General features: G+C 39.0%; 1 protein-coding gene across 1 annotated transcript in view; it reads left to right on the top strand.

The window, feature by feature from the left end:
• MAP3K15 (mitogen-activated protein kinase kinase kinase 15) overlaps positions 1 to 19,820 on the top strand; it is a gene marked incomplete at both ends in the record, with an annotated part of 87,446 nt that continues 67,626 nt past the window's right edge. Inside the window, one exon of the mRNA XM_080612354.1 lies at positions 1 to 328. Within this exon, the coding sequence (XP_080468480.1) occupies positions 1 to 328 (328 nt within the window). The remainder of the gene's footprint in view (positions 329 to 19,820) is intronic.

The following is a 19,820-nucleotide window of genomic DNA, read 5'->3' on the forward strand; positions in this document are numbered from 1 at the left end:
ATGGAGAGCACTGCAGGCAGCAGCGCTGCCGCGGAGCCAGCGCACCCCTGCGCGGAGCCGGAGCTGCCGGCCGCCGGCCCGGCCGAGCTGGCAGGAGGCGGGGAGGCGGTAGAGGTTAGCGCTGCAACCGCGAGGTCGCGCTGCCTTCGGGCCGTGTACGTGCTGAACGACCCTCCCAAGGTGGGCGCCGGTGCGCGGAGCCCCGAGGCCGGTGCGCGGCAGTGCCTGCTGCGGGCCTGCGAGGCCGAGGGGGCTCAGCTCGGCACGGTCAACTTCGGGGAGCTGGACTTCGGGGAGACTGCGGTGCTGGACGCCTTCTACGACGCGGGTGAGCAGGTTGGGCTGAGGCGGGGCTGCGGACGAGAGCTTAGGCTCGGCCTTGCCAGGTGCCAAGTTCTCAGGCTGTGTGGGATCCGAGGTAGGGAAGGGCTGGTAAAGGTGGTGCCGGGGAGGTCAGGGAAGAGGGGAAACGGGGCAAATATGAGATTGTGGTTAGGGTCTTGAGATGAGATGGGGCATGGCGACAGGAGATTGGCTGCGAGGGCAACCTCAGGTAATAGGACCAAGAGCCCGGTCTTCAGGAATGTCCTGCACATGGAGGAAGAGAAGGTGTAGGGACAAAAATCTGGCCCTTACACCAGCTCTTTCAATCACCACCTTGGGATGCCTCAACAGGATGTTGGCAGGACAGCAGTACCAGCTGATCGTTAAGGAGTATCAAAACTCTTAGAATCATAGAAACATAGAACAGTTAGGGTTGGAAAGGACCTTGAGATCATCTAGTTCCAACCCCCCTGCCATGGGCAGGGACACCCCACACTAAACCATGTCACCCAAGGGCTCTTGCTAATATGTTTGGCTAAGAACCCTCTTACAGCTGTTTGGAAGTGAGACACAGTATGAAGACAGGCCAGCCAGAAGTCTCTGATCTGGATTGGCAAGATGTTCCATGTTCACTACTCTAACTCAGGCCCTGGACAGTGAAATTGACTTGCATGCAGACAGCGTCAGAGTGATCCAGCATTGCTCTGGACAAGGAAGTCTAGAAACATGCTCTGATGAAGAAGCCTTCTGAGTATTGCCCACCCTGTCCAGGCTCCAGCTGGTGATGGGTGTCTGATAGTTCAAAAGAAAGCTGTTGTCCTTACTCATCAAAACCCATCTGGCTGGCTGGGCACTGTGGCAGATAATTGTGAGCTTTTTGAGCAAGCAGAGGAAGCCCCTGACTCAATAGGTATTATTAAAACTAATCAAGGTGAGTATGTGGACGTGTTGCAGACATGCAGACATACTTTTTCTAGTAACTGCATGAGCAGGCATTGGGAAAGTGGGGAATTCACAGACTCCCAAAAGGGAAAGTCCAATGTTAAGTCCATGTTGATATCCATTTTCACAAGAAGAAACTTTTTTTTGCTCATGAGATGTGTTAAAGAACACTTCTTAAAATTTAAATCTTATTTTAAATTTTCATATGATGATGAGTCTATTTCATCCTCAGATAAATCACCCAAATATTGAGGAACATTACATCCTTGGTTGTTGTTTAACTTCCCAGTCAGGGGATTTTATTTTATGTCTGCTAGCAAGGTTGACAAGTGTGTAATAAATATTTTCTTTGTGTGTGTTAGTACACAACCATGAAATTTCTTTGTGTGTTGCCAGTATTTTTGTAGCCCTTCTGAAGGTAAGCATGATATTATACTCATCGATGCATAATTATTTCTTTGTTTCTACTAATAGCCCTATTAATGTATTATGCACACACCTGCTCTGCATTGTATTGAGAGCTTGAGACGGCTATCTAAAATCTTTTCTCAAGTCGCTGCATTCTAAAGTGAGTGGGAATATGGCCCACCCTTGTAGACTTTAACATTCAAGTCATCCTGTAGGACCAAGATAATTTTATCAGTGATTAATATCACTTTGTAATAGTAAAGTCCCTTGCTACTTGATACTCATGCTACACTCTTATGTCCAGGTTTAGTCAGCAAATACTTTATATCATTTTCACTGTCATTAAAGACTAATTGAATAGTCCTGAACTAATTGAATAGTCCTGAACCAGGAACTGTTCCAAAGGAGACTGCTCAAAATAAGTTTTGTGTGTGTTTCTTTTCAGTAACATTTTGAGATCAGTGGGGAAACAATTTTTTAATTGGTGTAATGTATGCCTATATTTGGCAAAGATTTTGGTCAAAACATCCTTTAATGACAAGTTATTTGTATTAAGAGAAACTCTTATATTTGCATTAGTTGCAACATTACCCTGAAAATGCAGACATCCTTAGTAATAGAAAAGCTGTTAAGTATAAACAATAGTTTTAATAGAATATTTTTTTTTCTTTTATGTTGTTTTAATATTTTAATAAGTAGCTCTTCTAGCATCAACATTTTAACTAGCTTTTTTGTTCTTGTATTGCTGCATTTACTGTCTCCTATTCAACTGAATACCTCTGTAGTTCCCTTTTATCTCTTTTAAAAGTAGTCAGGTTGTACTGGCATTTGTCCCATTGAGTTTTCCCAGTTTCTAAGCTGTATCTAACACTGTTGTTCAGAGAAATACTCAGTCAGAACTTTTAAAACTTCTAAAATTTAAACTTGCAAACTTATGCTGGTACACTGACCTGAAGTGTCTTTATCTTAGTACTTGCTGCTTTATTTCCTCCTGCTACATGATAAAGATGGAGAAAATTCCTTTAGCAGTGCCGTATGAAGTATTTGCATCTTCTTGCTTCATTCTGCAAAGGGACGAAAAGTATCCATTACACTTTTACCTTATATTCCCTGCCCTCTCATCCCCCCCACCCCAGCCCCTTTTATAGTTGTTGTATTAATTTATTCTTTCTGGTGTCAGCTAGCAGTGGACCTAAATTTCATACTGGATTCTCATTACAATGGATTTTAAAGTGTTCTAGTTCTCATTTTATATACAATGATTTGTCATTTTTTCCTTAGAGTTTTTGTTACATACTTTTTTTCTTGTTTTCTTGGTCTGTGTTGTTTATTGGTGCACTCTCCCTGCTTGATGTTTTGAATACATATCAAGCTACTATCCAAAAATTCTGAACCTGATAATTATTCATTTATGTACAACTTTCTTTATGTGTTACCCTGCAATTTCTTTAATCTTTGAAAAATCAGTCCTTTTTAATTTCTATGTCTTATAGATACAGTTACCATATTATTTTTTCCAGAATATGCATTTGATTACGACTGTTGGCATGTATTCAGTTCTTAATGAAGAACATTAAGAATGAGTTTTAATATGAGCAATCCTACAGCTCACTATGAACTTTGTGTTAGGAAATTACTATGTGTTTACTTTAAAAGGAAAACAATCTGAAGAAGTATTATCACTGCCCATGTAAGATACTGAGCAGATGTTTTCCATGCTGAAGATATCTATTATAATGTATATTTACTTTCTGTACACCATGGGCAGAACTTTGAGAAGCAATTCCTTTTTCTTTGTTAGGAGAGTGGGAATTCTTGCCCATAGCCATTTTTTAGTTTGCTAGTTGTAACCTTAACCATGTCCTAATGCTTAAAAACTGAGCAGTGAGGTCCATCTCATTGTGAATAGTAACTACAGACAGGGATCTTTGTTAAAAGTGCTATTACCTGCTTTCCCCACTCTGCCTGAAATTGTAGCCCATTTACTTAGAGTCATAAGACACCTCCCCCCCTCAAGTAAGTTTATCTCTCTTATTTAATATGAATCCATAATACATTGGTTCTTGGAATTGGTATCTTTGATGACAACACCAGCAAACTTTAAGGACAGAGTGCAAAGCAAAAGATCAACAGGAACCTCTTTTTCATTTCTAGAGTCGATTTTCTGGTAGATGATTTTTCTATAAACCACTGAGTGCTGCAGAAACACCCATATTCCATAAAAAGAGTATGTTACCTCTTTTCTCCTTGAGTGTACTCATTACTCATTCCCCATCTTTTGAAATCTTATCATGAATAGAGGTGTGACTTAGCTTTTACCTATTTATTGCAGACCAGCAGGAGTTACAGCATGATCTTAAGGAGTCACTGAACTTTCTAAGAACCTTTGCTAAAGGGGAACTACAACACCTGGGAGAGCAAACTTACAACAAATTGTGTAGTAAGAGCTTGATAACAGAAATATGAGGTGTGTCTGCTCAGTCAGTGCTAGAAGCTGTCAACAAAGTAATTTATGTTATGCAGAAGTAGATGATGGTATCTACCTAACAGAGAAGCAACAAGGATGCTTGCATACACTAACTATCTCTGGGTAGAGAAAGAGGCAATGTTTTTAGACTGAAAGCCACAAATACCATGCATTAGTGTGAAGCTTTTTTGCACACAATAAAAACAGTTTGACACAGGAAAAGTGAGCCTACAGGCTGAGGATTTTTTAAATTCTTCAGAATTATCCCATGCAGAAAATCGAACTACAGGCATTCATAAACAGCTTAAAAGGCATAGTGAAAAGGTGAGGGTGGCTTGGTTAGTGATGTTGCAGGTAGAGGGATTCAGCCTCTTTGTGCTCTTACCATAGCTGCAAAAGATACTTCAGTTCTAAATGTACAAAGAAAGCAAACAAATGTCCAGTTAAATGTCTGACCTGTACCTATGGAAGGGTGATGCTTGATAGAAAGGGATGTAGCTTTTACTTGTCTATCTGAAACTTTATCAAGGTTTATTGCCTCAAGTGCCACAGTATCTGGCTACAGTGTTAAGTGGAGGGCTGGCCTCTACAGTTGTAAGAGTTTTGGATGGTCTTATTTTGATTCTGTGAAATTATGTTTCTGTAGCTGATTGTCCTTTTACCTCATCATGGATGTACAGTAATCTATCCTGAGGCTTGGAATACTTCTTTGACCATTTGACCACAAGCATTTAGAAATGACTGCAGTCACTGAAGTCGCAGTGACTGCATCGCAGAATGCAAGTTGACAGAAAGAAAAACAAGCTAGAGAGAGATCGAAGTACTGAGGAATAAAGCTCAAAGTTTGCCTGAGGAAAAACAAGTATTCCTCTGACAGTTCAGGGAACTATGTCAGGTCATTTGTGAGTACAGTGGAATATTTTGAAGTCTGTTTCTGGGCTTTTTTTGCTACATATGAACTTCTCTGACCAATCTCCTGCAGGATGAGGCAGCCTCAAAATGCATTTTCTAATACCTGTCTCCCATCTTCCTGCAGAGTCAGACTTGGGAGGGGGCCCAGAGAGAGACTGAAACCTGGATCCTCCTTATTTCTGTGCCATAGTTGAACCTCTCTTAACATAATGCTAATTTCTTGTCCCTGAAAATCTTTTTCTTCATGTTACACCACAAAAGGGGAGAGAGGAAATGTATGTTCTGGATCCTAATTTTCAGACTCTGTCAGCCATTGAAGGAATTATCCTTGCTTATATCCAGCTGCCTGTCCTGAAGCCCTCTGCCCTCTGAAGGCCAGTGCTCCCACTTCAGAACTGACAGGGATGATGCAACTTCTTCAACCCAAAAGCTAGTATGTCAGGATAGAGTGACCATTTGTTGCTAGTGTAAGATAATATATGGCATGGTAACTAGTGTAGCTGAGCTGGAGGCACACGCTTGTCTTGCTGTCTGCTGCAGGGATTGTAATCTCTGACAGGAAGGTGAGGATGGCAGCTGAGGGCAATAACTTCTTGAATAAACTTGGACAAACCTTCCTGCTGCAATTTATCTTTGCCCTTGGGTGTGACAGTGAACAGTGGGGAAGGGGCTAAGGGTCAGCTCTCTGATGCTTACCTGAGCAGGCAGGGGTTGCTTTTATTTTTTTGGAATATTTAAATTTTTTTCTTTCCTTTCTTTCCCCTGCAAGTGGCTCAGCAGCTAGGAGTGTGCTTTGAATCTTGGGAGATGTATATACCACAGAGTACAGAAATGTGAAGATAAGTAAACCAACAACTTTCAGAATGGGAAGGTGGTGATTGAAAGACTAGGGCTGGCTAAGTTGGATATTGTGCTGCTTTAATGCAACCACAGGGATTTTATCTCTGTGTAGTACCGCACTGCATTGTGCCATTGAACTAAATGTTCTGATAACAAGATCTTGTAATATACCAGTATTGTAATTGTTTTCTATCCAAGTGTTTGAGGTGAGTTTTAAATGACAGTAACATGCTTGATGCAATCCATCAAGTCTGTATGTTACTCTGTTATATCTCAGCTGCTGTGACAAATGCGGTACATTCAAGAGGTGTGTTTTGATTTAATGATATTAGTTGGGGTCAATTTCCAACATGAAATCTTCTTTTAGAAATGTTTATTTGCATTCAGAGATTTGCATGTTTTTCTCAACAGTAGGGAGCATTATTTTCTACCTGTCATCTCCATAAAATGGCTTTGTATCAACCATGTTGCTTTTTCTGTGTGGAACCTGGAAGGCTTCACTTTGGTTAAGCTTGTATGTATAGCTCCTTTAATGTCAGTTGAACAAGCTTAGAAACATGCAAATAAATAACCATGCATTGGTTATGTAAATTAATGATCATAAATCGGTTAGGTGGAATTCATTAATTTTCCTTTGGTATATTGCCATGGACCAAATGCAGGATCAGAGCTGTATTCACAGAATGGTGAAGATGTTAAAAGCAAGAAGAAGAAATATACCTTGATTCTCTAATGGAAAGAGATCCTGGTTTGTTATTTCCCCTTTTGGAAGTAACATCTTTCTCTGGTTGTGATGGGTCATCTGGAAAGAGATACTGAAAATCCAGACCCCTGAGTCCTACCTTTTAACGAAGCTTTGAATGAAGTTGTTCGCATCTTTAAAATTCTGGTGCTAACAAAGCAAATTTGGACTTCTTTCATTGTTCCAAGGTGAGGTTATGTACATTTGCATGCACTGTCTATGCAAAATGACTCATTTCTGTGCCATGACTTTTGGATGAAGAAAAAAAAGAAAAAAAGAATGCAGGTTTTCTTTCCCTGTTCCTTCCTCTGCCTGAAAAAAAATCAGTAACACAACGAAAACCCAACCTACATCTGTCCATTTTCTCTGCTTGTCTTTCTCTCCTCCTGAGCTTAAAATTAAATCTGAGAAGGCTTCCCAGAATCTAACTGTGGACTCTGTGTCACTGGGCCTTGTGTATATCTAGGAACACATCAGATGATTTCTAGGTGTTGAATCAGCTTAGAAGGAATCTTCTTCCTGATTAGAATACAAATTGTGTGTGTTTCTGTTTTGTTTTAATTTACTCTATGAGCATTATTTTCCACTGTATGATTAAAAGTCTTATTGATTCTCTCTAAATAGGCTTATTTAGAAGCTTTTACACCCATTACACCCATTACAAATTTTTTAGAAAAGTTGAACATTTAGGGTTATTCTGAAGAGATGAACGACTGCATCTATCTTGAGCTGCTTTTGATCTGAAGATCAATTACTGTCATGCATATGGCCCTTAAAAACACTGCAGTTAAGGTTGTTTGATTTTTTTTTTTTTTTTAAGATTTTATATTAAATATTTAAATGTTGCTTTAATGTTTGGGGGGAAATTAAACATTTCTGCAGCATTTTCTGGAATTCTTCAAATAAGTAATTATTGTTCTGATTACTGTTGGGGGGAGGGGGGAACCATGCTGTCTATGCATACCAGTCAGCGAATTCTAGACACTTTTTTGTTTTGTTTAAGAATTACATAGAAACATATTTTTCAATATAGCTCCTAAGTCACTCTGAAGGAAGCTGCTGTGCCATTTGACCATGAGATGCTAGCAAGCAGATCTCTGGTTTTGCCTTGCTGCATTTCAAGCTGACTCTCAATGACATCACATTGCTCCTGAAGAGAGCTGTAAATGAGGCTGACAGGCTTGAGTCGAGCAGGGTGGGCACTTGAGGCTGCTTGTGTGGGAGCCTGGTTGCTGGCCACTCATCCCCTTTGCAGTGATTGCATGCTTGTTCAGTCTTGCTCTGCTGTGTGTAGCATATTCTTTTTAGGTTTAAGAATTGGTTCTGTAACACCTGATGTCACAAAATTAAGTTACAAAAAAAAAAAAAAAAAAAAAGAAGAAATATTGCTTATGTGGGTTAATTACATTGCTTTTATTTCCATCCTCCCGTAATTATGATAGATAGGCTGTATCTTATTGTATATTCTGCAGTCATGTTCTGCTTTTATCAGTGTAATCGTACATTGCTTTTTTAATCATCAGATTACACTTGCACATTAAAAATTGTTGGTATACGGCCTAGTTAAAAAGTAGCTAATGTTCCTGGTTTGCAGACACGGAAGCTTGAGTAAATCTTTTCTGATGTGCAAGGAGTTAGTGCAGAACTCGGGTGAGAACTCCAGACTTTTTGGCTTCCTCTGTATTCTACGTATAAGATGGCCTCAAGTTCAAACTCACTGGCTGCAAATGTGTGTTCCATTGATACTTGGGGGCATCTTGCTGCTTCCACGGACATGGAGGAGCAGCCCCGTGGCAGTTTTCTTGGCCTAGCTGCTTCCTGTTTTCACACTACAATGATGTTGTATGGCTGAAATTAAGCAGTCAAGATAGGTGTAGGATCTTTCTTAGGAAGACCTCAGCACAATTTGCCACTTGCGGGTGAAATTTGTGAATGTGGTAGGCTCTGTTTTCCTTGCAGCTTCGGCATGGATGTGAATGGCTTTAGCCTCAGACTACCTTTGAAGAGCAATGTGAGTGCCTGAGGATGAGCCAAAAGCAGAGAGCGCAGCTGTTGCTTTATCCTGCTCCCTGGCACAGGCTTGCAGCAAACAACATAGTGTTGGTCTCTGCTGAGGTCAGGGTGATTCAGCTGGCAGCTGATGGGTCAAGCATGTCCCTCAGCATGACTTCACCAAGCCTGTCATCTTTCTCTCAGGAGTGCTACAATTACCTTCACCTTTCCCTGGGAGGCTGGCGTGGCTATAGAGGCACACCAGGAGCAGAAACAGCATCACTGTAGTCTGCAAGGAGGGACCCAAAGCTGGGACATGAATTTTGACACTTGAAAGTATTGCATCACTTTGTCATAATAAACTGTGCTTGCTTTTTGTTTTTTATCTTTTATAATATTCTGCCTGACAGGGTAAATGATTCTGCTCTGGTGTTCAAGGTGGTAGAACTGAAACTTTTCAGATATTCTCTGAGCATTTAAACTTTGGTATAAGTCTGTCAAGATCCCAGCCTTGTTAAGCGTGGTCTTTCATTGACTGAAGTGGACTCTGATGACAGACACAAATCCAAAACAGTAATGACACTTAAGACTACTGATCTGGGATGGTGTAGCAAAATCCAGTATCAAAGGAAGTGCTCTAGTTTATCATAACTGAATTTGTGCACATACAGTTGTGTCTACAGTAGTATATACTGGTTCTATGCTTAAATTATGTTTAAAAATTCTTCAGTATCTCTTTAAAGAAACAAAGGGTAGCTGTAAATACAACCACCTCCAAGTGCTTTTTAACCTTGTTTCACTCAGTATAATATTTCTTTGTTTCATTTTGAATCAAGTTGTGGAAGGAAATGTTTGGACTCTGCTGTTTATGTTTTTGATTCTCCTGTTTAGGAAAACATGTTGTCATGCACAGAAGTGTAGCTCAACCACTGATGGTCACTGGCTTCTCAACAATTTGAAAAATGTTGTTCACATGATATTTAAAGCTTTTGAAGTCTAAGCCCAAAGCGCATTAGTTCCAGAAAACAAGCAAATTCCCATGTAAATGAGCATGATAATGAGCTTTTCCTAAAATTCTTGTTTTCTACAGGTGTCAGCAGTGCTTTTCATGAATTGTAGTACTCCATTGCCTCCAGGCCTGTCTACCAGTTGTAGATTCATGAAACTGATTGTGGTGGAAGTAACAGGGAGTACTTTGCCTACAATTGGGATAGTGACTTATTTGTTACTTTATTTCTATTCCCTGTCTCTCCCCTGACTTTGTTTACAGCTGGGATAGTGACTTGTTTGTTACTTCATTGCTATCCCCTCTCCTCTCCCCCTTTCAATTTGTTTCAAATATTTAGTAGCTAGCTCAGCCAGAAGAAATTGTATTGAACCAATTGTCTTTGCCTCAGCGATCCCAGAAATGGTGTAGGTTTTATCTAATGCAGAAAAATGTCTGCCTGTAATAATCTCATTCAGGTGAGACTAGCTGCATTAACGCTCCTGTTGCTGCCTTTCACTCATAGCAGTTGCAGAAAGGCCAGGTTGAATGGGGCTTTGATCAACCTGGTCTAGTACGTGGTGTCCCTGCCCATGGCTGGGGGTTGGAACTAGATGAGCTTTAAGGTCCCTTCCAACACAAACTGTTCTATCATCCTGTGATTCTATAAAAGAAGAAAAAACTGCTTTTTTTTTTCTTTTCTTTTTCTTAATTCTGCTAATTTTTGTGTGTTGAGGGGAGAGATTTCTCATTAGTTTTGCCTTTCTTCTGAGAGTGACAAGATGAAACTGGAGTTGGGAATTGGTAAATAAAACCAGTACAAGGCTGTGTTCTGTGTGTGTGTTTCTTTCCAACAGTGCTCGACCAGTCATCTCTGCTGCTCTAATCTTAGTCAATAATAAAAATTTGCAGGAGGAAAGCTAATGTTTACAATGGAGTTACTGTTTGACATTAGGCTTCCTTATTTAGCTGAGCTTCTGTGTGCATAATCCTGTTTAACAAAGTAATTGTCTGGTTTTATCAGCATCATCTCTGTCTGTGGAACTGAGTTATTTGTTTCAGATATTTTCTTTGTAAATGGATACTTGATGTGCTTCAGTCTTCTTAAACACAGTTTGAGGAAAGGACAGGATTGCCAAGCTCAAAGCTGGATATTGTGACTGTTCCTATTCATGGACCCTAAGATAACTGACAAGTTATGAGTTGTTGTCAGAGGGAGAAAGTATCCAAATCAGAATGAAAGACAGTCTGAAAATGGTTGAGATGGATCTTCTTTTTTGTTTTCATGGTAATTAAGTTTCAGAGTTGATAAACTGACCTGTTTACTTATTATAATAACTGCAGAACAAAACTAGGTAAATCATTGTTTTTGGAAAATCAGAAACTACTTTGACTTTCTGGGTTGTAATCACAGCACAAAAGACTGCTTGACTATTTTTTATTTTTTTTTTTTTTTTAAATTATTTTTACCTTGTAATGCCTCTTCAGATTCCTTGTTTTGCAGTAATAATTGCCTCTGAGAAGATACTTCTGAGAGTAAGTTTATTTCCTGAAGTTTTGGTATTTTGGATTATTTTAAAGGTGGATGTTCAGAATTCATGATCTTAAACCTAAATTTTCTTGCATACTCCCTGTTCCAGACTTCGAGGATTCCGGGTGAGAGAAAATGAGAGACAGAGAACTCTCAACTAGTTTATTAATATAGGAAAATATAGAGATACTAACAGATACAGTAGAGGATCTCTCTGATGTTTGGTTATCTTACCAACCCCAAGGACCCTGTGAAGACGATCAGAAAACCAGCTCCTAGAATCATCATCAGGATGTTGATGCCACCTGCGAGGTGGCAGGCTCAACCTTAGGGGGCGTCCCTGCGGAGGCAACGTTGTCGTGGGTGGTATGAGATTCTGCCTCCTCCACGTTGCATGAGGCTCGGGCTTTTATACTGACAAAAATGCACGCTCATTCTGACGCAGGGGGCAAGCCTATGTCGGAAGAAATGGCCAGCAATATCTAGAAAGGTTTCCAAGGGTCGAGACTTTTCTAGGGAGTTCTAAAGTGGATCTTTACAGGGAGCAGCCAAATCAGAACTCTCCGGGTAGGAGCCAAAGTGAGACCTTCCGGGCAGGAGCCGAAGTGGACAAACAGTACTTTTCTATCTTTGTGTGTTTCATCACGGACCATTATCTATTGTCCCTGACACACTCCTACATTCACAAGGTACAGGTTAGCAATGTACTGTTGAGCCTTCCAAATACGAGTTTCCATCTTATAGCCCCTTAAAGTGGTGGCAGTTGCTATTTCATCCTGTCTGTTTAATAAACCTGTGGAGCCTTAGATCTCACTATGGTAGTTACTCAACCCTAGCTTTGACTTGTCTTTCATCAAAGCTGCTAAATCTTTAAGGATTCAGGGAAATGAATGCTAAAATGTGTCGAGTAGATTCCCTCCTCCTTCTGGAGCATATGCTGCTATTCATGAAAATACTCACTGTTGTCATACTCCCTGAGCACTTCTAACAAATCCTTTGAAAAAAATATGCTGATTTAGTCTTGTCTTGCAAGCCTAATACTTAATTCCATCTAGGGAACAGCAGCCAAACTGTAGTTCCAAAGGAAAAAGTGGTAAGTGTCCACTTTCTACAACATTTGATATCATCTAATACCCTGGATGTCTCCTAGTCATACTGCAGTAAAAAAGATGGCTCTAATGGTAAAGGAGGCAGCTTTGTGGCTGATCTGGCTGCAAACAAGAAGTCTGTTGTAAAAGCACAGTCCTGATTTTTTGGCTTGGTCCATAACTACATGACAATCTGTCAGGACACTGACTCCGGATATCCTCCAGCAGAATTCAGTGAATGTGACAAGCAACATCCTTTCTTTGGAAGCAGCACAAGGAGGGAATTACATTCTGTTTTCTTTTGTGTCTTTGAGACTGGTAATAAGATAATTATGAGATGTACTCAGTTACCAAAGAACATTCCACTAGTGCTTATTTTTTACACACACAAGTACTACCATTGCTGTGATTATGAGAACTTTATCTTTGAGTGAAGTGTAGTTTAGTCAAGTAAAATCAGACAATATCTGAACTCACGGGAAGATTCTGCAGATGTATGCTGAAGGTACACAGCCCATGTGCATCAAAATGCGTCAGGACTCTGTACCAGTATCTCAGGATTTGATATAGAATCATGGAATAGTTAAGGTTGGAAAGGACCTTAAGATCATCAAGTTCCAACCCCACTGCCATGGGCAGGGACACCTCACACAAAACCACAGATTTCGAAAACATTTCCTCAGAAACGGCTTGCCTTACTGCAGTCATTCATGTATTTTTTCCTTATTGCATCTGAAACTGTGTTTGTAAAACCAGCACACAGACTCTGGTGATAGAAAATTCAGTTCTCTCTCTGCTCCATGGCTCAAGCTTTATTTACAGGCATAGGCCTCTAAGTTCTTCCAGTCATTTGCAATTGGCTTTTTCTGACAGTATAAAGTTATAAACTTATTTTCAGAGTGACCAATATAGCAAACTTAAGAGGATTTTCTTTTCACTACTGAATTCTGATCTGTGAATTATAATACGCTATGCTGTGATTGCTTGGGCAACACAGAGAAGTGGTCCTAGGGTGAATATTCATGAACCTGGGGTAAAGCAGTCTGTCTTAGTATTATGGCTTGGCACTGATCATCTCTACAATAAGTTGCAATACACAGAATCCATAAATCTTCAAAAGGGAAAATTTACTTAGTAGAAGAACTTGCTCACTGCTTCTAAACCCTCTCCTCCCCCCATTTCTTTTTTTTTAATTAATAATTTATTTATTCTTTTTTGCTGATCATCCTCAAATCTGACTACGGCCTTTCCTCAAAATTAGAAGAAAAAGATGTTCCATTAAGAAGTGCCAGAGATTTCATGAAGTCTGTTTGGGACTTCACTCATAGACTGCTAATTCAAACAGCAGTGTGAAAACTTAAGCTGTGGATTCAGTTTCAAAACAATACTTGTAGTGTAAAATTTGCAAGAAAAAAGTTAAGAGAAAAGAACACACCACTGAATATTTAAACGGAGATATTCTCAGCATCCATGCTGGGATTCATCTTGTGACAACTTGGCATGTACGTATATTTTGATGTGAACCAACCTACACTATATTTAATAAATGCTGGAGACGATGTTTAGAGACTTCTTGTAAAATCACAGTTTCATATGACTCATTGTGTCTGATTAATCACAGAGTAGAAATAGTAGAAATAGTAATATTCCTCTGGCTCTACAGAGAGCCTGTAATGATGAGCTTTAGGTATCTTTTAGCTATAATCTTAATCTCTTTAACAAGTAGGGAAACCTAGAATGGATCTGCTATGATAACAAATATCTGTCTTCATGCTTAGTATTCCCTGTCTACATGCTGGAAGTAATAATGTATTCTTTATTTATAGGATAGTTATAGGTTAGGCAGATAATGGTCATGACTTGCTTTGGAAAGACCAGATTGTACTGAAATTCTAGGTTTTATTGATCATTACTTAGCTCCTTAAAATAGACTGATCTCGTTTTTTAATGAATGTTGCCAATTTTTGAAATTACAGTGTTCACTGCTACATAAGGATTTTTTCAGTGGCACATGCAGTTTTTTAGGCTGGCACATAAAACTTGTACTATTTACAGGAAAGTTAAAAATTGCAGATTGAATCCACATCTGCCCAGCACCCAGAATATTAAATCAAGAACTCTGTATCTATACGTGGGTGCAAGCCTCTTGGCTCATGGAAGATGCTGTGGCTTTATGTAAACTCTGTTTTCATTTGCACTTTAATAATCCTGCCTTTCCTTAATTAGTATTTTCACTTTGCATAATTTATTGTGGTTTTATGTGGGTCCTAAATGACAGCCTTGGGAGTCTATCAATATAAGGAGGAAATGTGTAATCTATTTATGATGTAGGATACCTCAGTTTAGTACATATATCTGGGGAAAATGAGAGATTCAGAATAGGAAAGTCTCATTTATCTTTGTATGCTATATTTTTAATTCTTAAAACAAAAAAAAAAAGAATAAAGTTCCTAGCTTAACCCAGATTTATGAGCTTTAGTGTACTGAAATCTATTTTCTTTCCATTGTAGTGCCTTTTTTTTTTTTTTATTACTTTTCTTATCTCTTACATTTCTTTGGGCAGAAGATAAAGCTCAGCGTAATTTTATTTTTTCAAGTGTTTTTGATATATGTTGTTGGCTAGTGTGTGACCTGTTGGAGATGTGCAGATTTGGCAGGTTTTTTCTGCTCCCAGCCAAGGTATTCAAGATTAAATGATGGGTGACTCCCAAGTGGTTTAGTTTGGATAAATGTCTTAAAGTTTGGAGCTTATCTAAACCTTCCTGGCTTAGAAATTGATTTGCCTGCAGCTGGGGAGGAAGGGACAGCCTTTCTTGTTGAATTTCACACTCTTCTTAATTTCACATAGGCCAGATTATCCCATAAGAAATCTTCTTTTTCTTCTTTTTTTTTTTTTTTTTTATGATGCTTCATTCCCTTTCGTTGCCTTTTATGACCCAGTGTAGAAAGTGCAGAGGTGTAGGAAAAGTTAAATAAAGTTCACCTTTCTCATTTTCCCTCCCAAACTACAGGCAAGGTTCAAATCAGGTTCAGAATTGGAGTGGGGTTTTGTATGCTTTCTCAACTGGCTAGCTCAGCTTTAGCAAACATTGCAGTGGAAATAATCTCATGTGACTCTTGGCACACTACTAGTGTGGCAGGCAAGTGTGAAGTGCCTGTTTTTAATTTACTCTGCTCTTTCTTTTTTCTCTGTTGTTAAGTAGGGCAGAGAAACGACAAATCCTGTAGAATTAGTATGATGTTCTTTGGCTTGTAGAGAAAGTTTAGGAGATAATGTTATCTTTAATAACCAGGCATGGTGAAAATGCATGATGTGAGACATCTACTCATTATGGCTGTCTAGCACCTATGTTAAACTTTATAATACACTAAAAGCATATAAACAGGGAAAATTGCTGAACAGGTATCTTTCTCAGATCATCTGTGATGGGTTAAGTATTTTTGTAGTGTCCTGGATACATAGATTTGGAAGCCTTTTTCAATTAATTATAATGAACTTGGGAAAAAGTAAGAAGTGAGTGGCTTCTGGATTCTTCATTTGCCTAATGTCTGTGAATAACAAAAAGGGAAACAACTGTAAATTATTTAGATACTCTTTGAGAAGTTTTGAATTCTGCTGCTTTCTTATTCATTTGGGTATAAAGATTGAATGAGCACACAGGAATGCAAATATCTGTCTTTCTTGAGATAGGATTCAGAGATATTGATTGTTTTGCAGATGGAAGACTACAGATGCTAAATCAAAGACTATTTTCATTGTAAATCATGCCGAAGGATGGATGATAGAAGGGAATAGCTTACAGTAAAATATCAGGATTTTTTTTCTCTCTGAAGGCATTTGGTTTATTACAAACTGTCTTTAAAATGAGGACCCTGTTTTGCAAAGACGCTTTTTGTGTTCTAGTAGGGTACTTTTATTTTTTATTTTCTTCTCCCTTGAAAATCAGAATCGTAGTAACTGTATAGTCACCAAGACCACCTCTGTCATACCACTTTATGTAACTAGGCTAGCATCACGCAGCAGCTGCAGGGTAGAAAGAAGCATGGATAGAACCCAGTTTCACAGGCAAGCATTCAGCTGCTTAAGCCATGATAATGCTGTTCCTGCAGTCTTGTCAGCCTCTGTCGTGGTGTCATCGCTTTATCCTGTGCAGTCACTGAGGGAGGTTGGAACTGCTTTGTTCACCACATACCCCAGTTGCTTGTCTGCTATGAGCTGTGGTGTTTAAAGCAGGTTTCCTAGAATGTTAAGGTTCTTTGGCATATTTTAATAATAATTAGGCAGTGAGTATAGAGTATTTCGCACTATATATTGGCTTTTTAAAGGAAGAATTGTTTTTCCTGAAATTTATGGTGATTAATAGTTGTTGCTTTTTACATGACATGGTCAAATGATGAAATGATGGACGTCAACCTGCAATAGCAAATTGCCTTAATTTCCTTTTTTTTCCCTTCTGTTGGGTGCATGCTTACAAGGTTTAAATAACATTCACTATAAATTAAACTACTTGTTTGGACACTCAAGAAATAATATCATAAAGCAGTATGGATGACCATATCTGGGATGCTTGTTTGTGTACTATCCCAGCCCAGAGTCTTTTCTACTACTTACACCTTTGGATATTTTAGTTACAGATGCAAGTATGTTCTATTATATGATATGTAAAAATTGAATTTTCATTAAATTTAGTTTTAACCTTTATTTCTTTCAATTTTTCTAAGTCTAACAGTTTCTTAAAGTACTTTTCCAGGGGGCTAGCAGGAACCTGGTAGCTGATACCACTCATAGGACGGATAAGCTGCAGTGACAGAGCTTCTGTCTACTAATGTGCTAGCACAAAGTTAGGCAGGAATTACCAAGCTAAATATAGGTTGAGGGATAAGGGGAGGTTAGAATGGGAAGAGAGAGAACCAGAGAACCAGAGACCCTAGGTTGTGGGAAAGAGATAGGAGTTGCCGGCAGGCATAAACATTCATCTGCCTGAGTCATGAAACCTTAGCTCAAATGGCTAAGATTCCAGTGATGAGATCTCTCTTGACTTCTTACCTGGAAGCTTGAAGACTGTAATTTTACAAAGAAATGTTATAAACATTGATCTCTTGATCATTTATTGTCAGTGTGCAGACCTTGACAGGACACATCTGATATAATTGTGGTTGGTAACTACAGATCTGTGACTTTGATTGTGTGATCTCTCACACCACTGTGAATTAGCTCCCTCAGATTTAAGGCTATGTTGTTCCCAGGACCTCGTAATCTATGGTATGAAAAGTAAAGTCTGTTATTAAGCTTTAGTATGAATGTCATTGCCTTACAGGGAAATGTAACGCTTATATTTGGCTTGAAGGTAATTTTATTGAGAATTTAACTTGTTTATGAACTTCATCCATAGGCCAGGAGGCGACAGTCAGTGCTTCAATGTAACTAAACAATCAGATTATGAGAGTACCAGGAAAGATTTCAGGTTGAGATTATACTTGCATAAAGCCTCTTAAAGAATAGTCATTCGCACGGTTGTATAATCATAAATTGAGAGCCAAAACAAATGTTGTAAGCTGGAATTCAGAATTGTGCTCTCACCTCACAGAGAACTCCAGCAAGACTTTGGTGTTTCAGAGACTCTTTTGGAAATCTTAGCTGAGGGTTTGAATTGTGACAGTTCTACCTTTCCTTTCTCACAGGCAGAGAGACTGTGGTAGTACTGATGAGAAAGAGTGGTAGTCCTTTGTTGGCCACTAATTCACTGGTCAGCTGGTGGGAACATCTGCAGGGGAAAGTCTGCTGAGATGATGATATTCTTGACTGAAATGCCTTAATGGTTAATGATTTTTTTTCAAGGCTCCATGGAGGGGATTCATAGCACTGAACACCTTCAGTGTTGAGTGTCTGCAGCTGGCTTTGGCTCCCTTTGTACTTAGTGGAGAGAAATGGGCACTTCAGGGCTGCAGTTCATCTCAATCCAAGGTAGACTTCTGACAGATCAGATGAATGGTACTCTAAAAATTATTTTCCTCTTTCTGTGTTAAAAATGAAGTGAGGACTGGCTCATCTGAGACCAAACATCTCCCTTGCGACTCTGCCCAACTCACTGCCAAACTCTTAGCTTTGGAGTGAGCAGCATTTCATGAGGCTAACAAGAGTATTTCCAGACAGCCCAACACAGCCGATAAATTCCTGTTTTGGTGCTTGGAAGTACTAAGGCTTCTTAATTTGGCATGAGAGGATTTTGAACATTGGTCAGAAAAATAAGTTCTCCAGCAGAGTCCCAGAAATGACTGGGTTGTTTTTAATTAAATCTTTTATAAAGAAATAAACAACAACCTGAACCAGACTGGAAAAGTTAAAAAGGACTGAAAACAAAGGTTTGTCGTGGAAAACATTAAGCAACATCTAAGCTCAGGCATATACCCTTTACAGTGAATTATTTATTTCTTAACTTCTGCAGTTCAGTGTTACAAGAACAGTTCTGTGAGGGTTATTTCTTTGCTTCCTTCTTTCCCTAAACTGCCAGTTCTACCAAAAAAAAAAAAAAAAGTTTCCTGCTGTCTTGTCAATGACAGGTTATTGTCAGGTGTTTCACTATTCCAGTCATACAGTATTTTCTCCTTCATACTAGTGCAAAAGCATTGAAATGCATTCTAAGCTTGAATGCCTTACGTATTACATTAACTGCATTACTTTTCTTCCCACACCAGTTCTTATGAGTGCTGGGTGTATTTTGTTTTGTCAGAGTTGAAAGACTCTCTTTAAAGCTCCGTTAAAGAAATAAGAAATACAGGCATGCTCTTGACGCAGTTTTTGCTTTTCAATATCAGTAGAGCTGCATTCTTTTTTAATGTAGTGCCTTGCCTTGTTTAGAATTCGGTTTTGTTGTGTATTTAATTATATTTAAGAAACACCTGAAATGTTTCCTAAAGCATTTCTTTTGGTATCCATAGTTTTTGGGAGAATCCTTACTTCCATTTAACAAAAAAATTCCTAAGCTGCAATTGTAGTGCAGAGAATTGAAAGCTTCAGGTGATGTACCTAATGAATAAGGAAACCCCGAAACATAAAAATAAATGAGAACTCAGGTTATAGAGCAACTCTTAGAACTGGCAGTGCTGCTTACCGACTGTCATTCTGTTCCTTTTAACTAACATGCAGTTTCCTGGATGATTTAATTTTTGGAACGGATGGTTATTTTGATATTAAGGAATATATATCAATTATAAATATGGCACAAATACTTGGTCATAGTTTAGAAAAATGAATAGCTTTAAACACTAGTTTATCCTGAGTCTCAATAAATGCCACTGGAGCATGAAAAATATGTTCTAGTTCTATTTTTAATGTGTGATCCATGTACCAGAGGACAGATGAAAGATGTCATATCTGAGTACAACTGTAAAGTAACACCACAGTGCTAACATGATTAGTGGCTGTAATGTTTGGGTCTGAATGTAACCCTGTTGTGGAGTTTGTATGAAATAGGTACTCATACAGAAATATGAAAGCCAGAGATGAGCAGTGACCCCTCAGTCTTGTCCATTCTGTTGTTTTAGATGGTTGTCTGATTTTCACTGTATCCTGAGGGCTAATTTTACTG

Source organism: Psittacula echo, assembly GCF_963264785.1.
Source record: "Psittacula echo genome assembly, chromosome: 3".
Taxonomy (NCBI): domain Eukaryota; kingdom Metazoa; phylum Chordata; class Aves; order Psittaciformes; family Psittacidae; genus Psittacula; species Psittacula echo.